At 48.7% G+C, this 7,953-nt stretch overlaps 1 protein-coding gene across 1 annotated transcript; it reads right to left on the bottom strand.

Moving 5' to 3' along the window:
• Positions 1-1,576: 1,576 nt before the first annotated feature.
• LOC112873638 (auxin transporter-like protein 3) lies at positions 1,577-6,053 on the bottom strand. The gene is made up of 4 exons (XM_025936654.1): positions 5,774-6,053; positions 5,098-5,678; positions 3,495-3,960; positions 1,577-2,289 (listed from the first exon to the last, which is right to left on the bottom strand). The coding sequence occupies exons 1-4, from the start codon at positions 5,969-5,971 to the stop codon at positions 1,915-1,917; spliced, it is 1,620 nt and encodes a 539-aa protein (XP_025792439.1). The 5' UTR covers positions 5,972-6,053; the 3' UTR covers positions 1,577-1,914.
• Positions 6,054-7,953: the final 1,900 nt, after the last annotated feature.

Genomic DNA, 7,953 nt, shown 5'->3' with positions numbered 1-7,953 from the left:
CCGAGTGTCGGAAAAAAGGCACTCGGCAAAGAAACGACACTCGGTAAAGAGGCTCTTTGCCGAGTGCCCGAAAAAAAACACTCGGCAAAACACTTGACACTCGGCAAAAATCTTTTTTCCGGTAGTGCCTATTCCATATATAGAAGATTTAGAGAAAACACTGGATAATATTCTATTGTATCATAGAGCATCATATAGAAAATTTTCAATTAGAAATTGAATCCTGCGAAAATCCTATTACATTTCTCCATTCTTAATAAGGTGGCCAAGAAAACGCAGTACTAGGGACTATGGGAAGAATTGGAGGCCAGTCTAGCTTGTGACGTCTTTCATTCTTCTCCTACGACAAATAGACCAGGACCAGGGCCCGGTCTACGGCTTATACACCCTGCAAAAAGTTAGTTTACATATCTTTCACTATTTATTCCCACGGTTCCAAAATGTAGGTAGTTTTAGTTAATTTATACTATTTGCTATGTACCTAGATATAGTGTATTTCTAGGTGTAGAGCAAAATCCATGAACCTACAAAAGTCAAAAGGACCTACATTTTTGAGTAATTATTAAAGATCTATGCTATAATAGTTGGATGGTTAATTAAGATAAGTTGAGAAGCAATCCAATAATAAAAAATACCTCATCTCCAAAGCCAACCTTGATAAATATCTGACCCCCACAAAATGTTGAATTACCCCCATTCGAAATATTAAATTAAAGTTTGTAAATTATTGAATCAGTTGTAAGAAAATATTGAAGCATATATCAAGAGTGGAAAAATCTGGATGAAGTGGAGGAGCAAGTCCATAAACAAAGTTATTAAATCTAAGTGAAAAATATTGAATGACGTCAGCAGCAGGAATTAGTGAGCTGCAATTGTTGAGCTAGATGGATCAAGTGGGTTGGAAGATATATGGGTTAAAGATCTTGTGGAAGATAGATAGGAGTCCGACTAGGTACTCTGGATAAAAGAAAGCCAGTAAATGCCTATCTTGGTGGAAACAAGAAAACTTACAAAACATTTTAAACTTTCATAATATAGATGCAAGTAAGACATGTATAATAATAATGTTTTCAGCATGTTTTTTAAAATTCTCTGCGTACGTGGCAGCAGCCAGTGCTTGAACATGATATCACTGTGGGCTCATACATATCTTTGCCCAATCGTTTTATTATATTAATTAGTTGGGTAAAGTGTAATGATCTCAATGTAAAAGGCCTAGACTCGTGCTATTCTTATTTCATCTCCCCTGAATTGCTGTACCGTACCAATGCACTACACTACCAACTGCACTCCAACCAATGATAGTGCAGACGACATCCATTCCATGGGAGACAGTAAAGCATTCCAGCATAGGAATTCATGCTACTGTTCCCCACGCAGCCTGCACTAGTGGACAGGGTTCTCACTTTGTTTGATGCACACCACTTCAGACTTCCGAGTGACGCAAAGCATGCATGCATGCCGTACCATTCCCTGTGGGACCATTGTTACTACAGCGATGCTTGCAGTGACAAGAGAGGAGGGAACGGGAGGCCGGCATGCATGTGACTACATCTACATGAGAACAACACAGCTCTGCCTCCAGCAACATTCCATGCATTTCTCCTTTTCTTTTCTGCTTCTTTCTCGAAAGCAGCTCCACACAAGGACACGGCACAGGACAAGAGACTCCAAACGTATCACATCTCTGCTGCTTGACATGCATGCTACCGGTACAAAGCTAGGTACTTAGCCGCCCCAGACTCTCTTTTATCTCTCAACATGAAGGGAGTGGCATTTAGTAGTAGAACAAAGGCCTTTTACTACGGCTACCTCGAACCTTGCTGCTCATCAACAACTATAGCACTACAACTACAGCAAACTCGAACGGAGTACATACTAATCTGCCGGCTTAACTTGAGGCGGCCATATCGATCACAGGCCGTGGCGGCCGTGGTGCCTGTGGTGGTGGTGGCGGAGGAAGAAGTTCATCATCGGCGACGGCGCCGGGGATGGGACCGCAGGGAAGAGCCCGGTGGCGTTGAAGGCCGTCGCCGGTGGCATGGCGGGGGCCGGGGCCATGGGCGGCGGCGCGAATGGAGCCGGCGGCGGCGGGCCAGCGAGGTGCGGCGGGCACTGGTAGCACTTGGCGAAGAGGCCGAAGGTGTTGACCTGCTGCACGAAGTTGGTGATGCTGGCCCAGCCGCCGAAGCCGAAACCGACCACCAGCACCCAGGCCACCACGAAGGAGTTGATCACGTACGCGCCCGTCCACCCTCCGGCGAACCTTGGCGGCCGCTCCACCGCGTTCTGCAATTAACATTATATATTGTCAACCTCTGTTATTAACCAGCAATAGTCTAGTAGTAGCGAAGAAAAGGAAGATGTGGCATATATAGTGATATATATCACAAGGAAATTCGAGTTGTGGATGCATATATATATGTGTAATGATCGATGTCAAAGTGAGCCAGAGCATTATTAGATGTGACTGCTGCTGTGCTGAGAGCTCAAGCTCTCTCGAGTAGTCTACCACTGCTGCTGCCAAGCCATGGTGGTGGGCCGCATCATTGTTGTCCTGCACCTCCCCTTCCACAGGATAGGCCCAAGCAGAACAATGTCTGCAATAATGGCATGGGGCGCCTGCTCCTTCCATGCCAAGGGCTCCCGGATACCACAAGGTACAAAGGCTCCTGCTCTTCTCTGTGTGGTACACTAGCTAGTTTTATTATAGCCACCACTTGCGCTGGAAAAGGAATTGCTGTCGCTGCAGTTTTGTCTTGCCTTCAGTGACACGGCACGACTGCACTGCACCGGCCGGGCAGTAATAGAAATGTAAACATATATACTAAACAATATACACTAGAAGTAGTATACGACTACATACACAAGCATGGCTGTGGGTGCTACGAGATCTCGCTACAGGCTTGCATGGGCTTCAATCAATGTGTTGTACCGGTATTAAGACAGGTTATGGCCACCGACGCGTCGCGATCGATCACCGACCTGCAGCTTCCATGCAGGCTGATTGGGCTAGCTGTGGATGCATGAAGCAGCAGCAGGTCATGGACATATAGGTGGGCCCTGCTTTATATGTGGGAGCTAGAATATAATCGATCGTCTCTAGTGAGCAAATAAACTAGCTAACTGCAGTTTTTGATTTAGCTGTGTGTGTCCGATCCTAGCTATCCTACTACATTACATCGACATGTCCATCGCGTTTGCAACGACGACGTTGTTTGCGACTGCGACAATGGCGACTAGCTATCTCTTCGCACGGGCCCCAGTGTAGGCATGCACATCCAAGAAAGTGTCTCGTCAACTTGATGGCCGATCAAGACAGCGTGAATGCATGCAGATCGAAATGGACAAGAATTAAAGCTGCACAGTGTACTAGCTAGTACTATATAGGATATATGTATGTATATATGTGATTAGTATATATATATAAAATAAGTAAAATGCATGTAATGTTGGTATACGGACGGACGGCGACGAGAACTACGACAACGTACCTCCCTGGACTGCGGGGACCTGAACGTGACCATGTGCGCCAGCGCCGGGATGATGTAGACGGTGAAGCTGACGAGCAGCGACCCGACGGCGGAGTTGATGGGCCCGAAGAAGGGGAAGATGATGGCGAGGAACCAGATGGGGACGACGACGGGGAGCCTGGCGGCGGCGCGCTTGCAGAGGCTGCGGCAGTCGTGGAGGCCGATGAGCTTCTCCCAGACGAAGTAGAGCGGGGTGCAGGCGAAGCCGAAGGTGATGAACTGGTGGATGAGCATGAGCACGACGGCGGCGTCGCGGAAGGGCGTGCGCGGCAGCAGCGCTAGCGCGTTGGAGTGGGTGAGCAGCGCGTCGCCGAAGGCCCAGTACGCGGCGGCGGCGGACGGCAGGGTCAGCGTCAGCACGTACACCGTCGCCAGCAGGTAGATGGACTTGAACTTCTGCGGACGCCACATCGCGTGCATGATCTCCCTGCCATCATGGACCATTTATTACACAAAAAATCTCAGTTGTTAATTACATTTATTTGAACGGCCGAGATCGATCGATCGATCGATCCGATCGATCGATCAGCCGTTGCTCGACCATGCATATGTATCACTATGCAAGACAAATTAAAGGAAACTACTACGCATGCAGCAGGAAGAGGGGTGGTGGTGTTGGGCCTTGCCACGGCACGGGGTCATGGTGCCTTGTGGCATGCGGGGCCCAGGTGTCGGTGGGACGATGTGCATGGGTCTCGGTATAGTATCAGCTGCCGGTGTCGCTGGTTGGCGGCGAGCACGCGGGTGGTGCATGCAACGGTCTTGTTCTTGCTGGAGGCCTGTCGGAGCAGGCGGTGATGAAAAGCAGAAGCAAGGGCCACTTTCTCAGTGTCACTGCTGTGTGCGCTACTGCTAGCTGTGCGCATGTATCGTTCTTGTTCAACGACGACAATTCCTTATGCGCATAGTTGATCTCACAAAGGGAACTACTGTTATCACCATGTATGTGCATCTACTAGTAGCTAGCTCATGCTATATATAGTTATATACACATGTAGTAGTCGTATGCAGTGACTTTAGCTGAAGACCATGCATTGGATCGTGCTCAAACATTGCAACTACACCAGTTCATTTGGACTGTTGTCCTTTGGCCGGCCCCAAATATCATCAGCTACTAATAACTTATCTCTGTGCCTAATTAATCACCGTGTGGCCCATGGCCTCCCCGTGCGGCCGTGCTCTCTCTCTCTCTCTCTCTCTCTCTCTCTCTCTCTGCTACGGCATGGTCGCCATGCATGTCTACCGGCCGGCGAGTGGTCCCCGGAGACACATGGGTCCCGCATCATTCCCATGCATGTGCCGAGCCGCGAGCTTCTAGCGTGCGCGCACGGACGTCGCACGCGCGCCCGCCCGCTCGCTACCCAGTGACCGTTGCAGGCTTAGCTTGCAGCAGCTACGCTTAGCACTTTCCTAGCTAGTGCCCTCATCAGCAGGCTGGCTACTTTCGGTTAACCACCACTAATTAACTATCAATTAACTAGTACTCCTAATTAAACATGTGGGGACCAGCTGTAATATAGTAGCAGCAGCTAGAGTGAGGAAGCAGAGAAGCTAGCTAGCTTACACTGTGACGGCGTGGCCGCCGAAGGTGTAGAGGATGTTGGTGGCGCCGGTGAAGTAGAGGACGATCCTCGTGGGTCCCGAGTGCGCGACCCCCTCGACCTGGCCGTTGAGGAGCGACGCGACGGCGATGTACCAGGCGGTGTAGGTGGTCATGACGAGCCCGAGGAAGGACCAGACCCGGTAGTTGTGGAAGGAGGGGATGAAGACGGTGGTGGCGCAGCAGGCGCCGAAGATGTAGGTCCACGTCCGCTTGTCCAGCCGGTCGTTGACGTAGTAGATGTTGCTGGCGCAGCCGATGAGCTGGATCACCGAACCGAAGAGGAGGAAGGTGCAGTTGAAGGCGAGGCCGGCGTTGCGCCAGTGCCGGCCCAGCAGCCCGTCCAGCACCTCGAACCACTGGATCACGTGGTTCCGGAAGTCCACCTTGTCGCGCTCCTTACGGGTGCGGTACTCCAGGTACAGGAAGCTGATCAGGTACGCCGTCCAGCTGCCCATCAGCCCGTAGAAGAGCTGGAACAGGATGCCGCTCAGCATGCCCAGCTGGGCGAACGAGTAGGGAAGCGTCAGGAGCACCTGAGCAACCTGCAAATCCAATCCAATCAACCTTCGTCTGTGAGCATTGTTGTTCATGCAGAAACAAAGGAGCTGCTACTACTATTTTACTAGTCTATGCATACCTGGTTGGAGGCGCAGCTGAACCAAGCGTCGTACGCCGACCCGCCGTGCCACAGCAGCCCGGACAGCTTCGACTTCACGCCGCCACCAGCACCGCCGCCGTGCTCCTCCTCCATCTCCGCCTCCGCCACGTGCCGGCTCAGCCCGAACGCCTCGGGCGCCTTCTCGTCGGCGATGCCACCGCCGCCTCCCGCCGCCATTGTTCTTTCTAGCTAGGTACCTCTTATCTCTCGCTCGCTCGCCTCTAGATAGCTCACTGATGAGCTGCTTGGTGATGGTGCTTTGGTGGGAGCAGTGCGAATAGCAGGGGAGGGGTGGCGTCGTATATATGGAGGGACGGGGGGAGACAGCACTCCAGCAGCTGGGGCATAAAGAAACTCAGCACCCTTCCTTTTCATGCCCCCCGCCTCCCTACCTTTATTTTATTTGGGCTCTTGCCTCTTCAGAGTGGAAAAGAAAACGAAAGGTGTAAAAATGATGGGGTGAAAAATCTTGGGGAAAGGAGGGAGGGGCTAGCTGCTCGTGGAACATATATGTCAGCTGGGGGGCATACGAAGAAAGTGTGCGCTGCCTGGACATTATAAGTGGGGCAATGTATGAGCTTCACTTTTTTGGGGGAAAAGTTTGTGGATCACTTGAGTGATGTCGCTAAAAGAACAAACTTCACGTGTCGTCCATTGGATTGGTGATCAACGGCTTAGATCTCCTCATCATATCATCGTCACATTTAGCACCCAGTTCAGATGTGAGAAATTCTTAAGAAGTTCAGGAAAAAAGGATTTGGTACAGAGCCATGCACTCCAAACACAGAGCAGAAGCTTTTTCCTTTTTTCCGATTTTAATCCTAATCTGGCCATCTCCTCCAACTCGACCCCATCTTCTCATCAGCCTCTCCCATCCTCTCTTGTCATGGCAGCTCACTATTCTGCTGGTGGGGCTATTAATCCAATCACCTCGCACCGGATTTGCTAGGATTAATAATCAAGCGCAACCTTCTTAGACGTGAGTTGTGTAAAACATGAATGTCCCTAAAGAAATTTCAGGGCTGACAGATTTAGTTCTGTTTCTTTTTTTTATTGGAAGGAACAAGCAGAAGAACCGCCTATTATATTGATAAAGAAGAGGTTACGCCCACACTGAGCGGTACAACTAACAACAAAAGAAATACCAAGACAACCAATAGGAAAGCAACAACTAGAAAGAACCAAAATTTTGTTTATGAAAAGCTTAGGTATTAAACAATGAGGTGATTAGTATTATTGAATACACGCCGAGTAAATTTACCGAATATTGATCCGGTCGTATGAGAGTCCTGGTTAATATCACAGTCTTATGGAAAACAACAATCGAAGTGTGTCTTGAGTGAGCCCTGCCATATACGCATATGTGAATACAAGTTCTCTTCTGAATGTAGCATTGCTAATAATTGTTAATTAAGGTGCATTCCCAGCAGAATGCCTCTTAATTCTGCTTGTTAACTGTTTTATTATGCTCCTGAATCTTTGGGTCTTTAACATTCAATTTTGACCATTATGTTTTAACAAAAATATGAGACTATATGGATTATACCTTTCAAGACAATTGTGCGTGTATGGTTTTTTTATACTTTTAAACTAAATAATTTGAAATCTATTGATGGTTGTAATTTTAATGGTCAAAGCATAAAGTATTTATGACAATATAGATAGTAAATCTTGAGCAAAATTCTTATAAGATCATTTTATTCCTTGCTTTTGAAGCGATTCATCACATTATATATGCACATAAATTCTACGCACGCTTCTTTAATTTTGTTAGTGCCTTTAAAGGGCCTGAACAAAAATATGTAGCACATGGTCTTGGGAGTTGGGAGATATCATCTTTCTGAATGAATTTTGTAAAGGATGGAACTACTCTTTGACGGAAAATTGGTAAACATAATATTTTGACTCAGCACGCAATAGAACTGAAAGTGTGTGTTTTTTAAAGAAAAACACCCGGAGTTTTGCTGCTGTGTCCTCTTGCTATTGTACTGTAGGCCGGGTCGTCTCCAATACTCACCACTCACTAGTAGTTTGCGTGTGCAGCCGGGCGCGGAGCATGGCCCTTGGAGACCGTACAGAAAAATAATAGCCCCGGTGCGTCCGACCCATACGGGGCTGGCGGCCCGGCCGGGCGTGGTCTACGACGCTGCACGAGCGGG

Source organism: Panicum hallii, chromosome 9 (assembly GCF_002211085.1).
Source record: "Panicum hallii strain FIL2 chromosome 9, PHallii_v3.1, whole genome shotgun sequence".
NCBI classification, from domain to species: domain Eukaryota; kingdom Viridiplantae; phylum Streptophyta; class Magnoliopsida; order Poales; family Poaceae; genus Panicum; species Panicum hallii.
The sequence above is the reverse complement of the archived record's forward strand: the minus strand, read 5'-3'. Positions and strand labels throughout refer to the sequence as shown.

Bases quoted from the DNA above. Each gene is read 5' to 3' on its own strand.
- LOC112873638 (XM_025936654.1), bottom strand. From the start codon at position 5,971: ATGGCGGCGGGAGGCGGCGGTGGCATCGCCGACGAGAAGGCGCCCGAG. The intron at 3,961-5,097 runs GTAAGCTAGCTA...CCATGATGGCAG, and splicing joins GGCGGCCACGCCGTCACAGT to GGAGATCATGCACGCGATGT. The intron at 2,290-3,494 runs GTACGTTGTCGT...TGTTAATTGCAG, and splicing joins GGTCCCCGCAGTCCAGGGAG to AACGCGGTGGAGCGGCCGCC.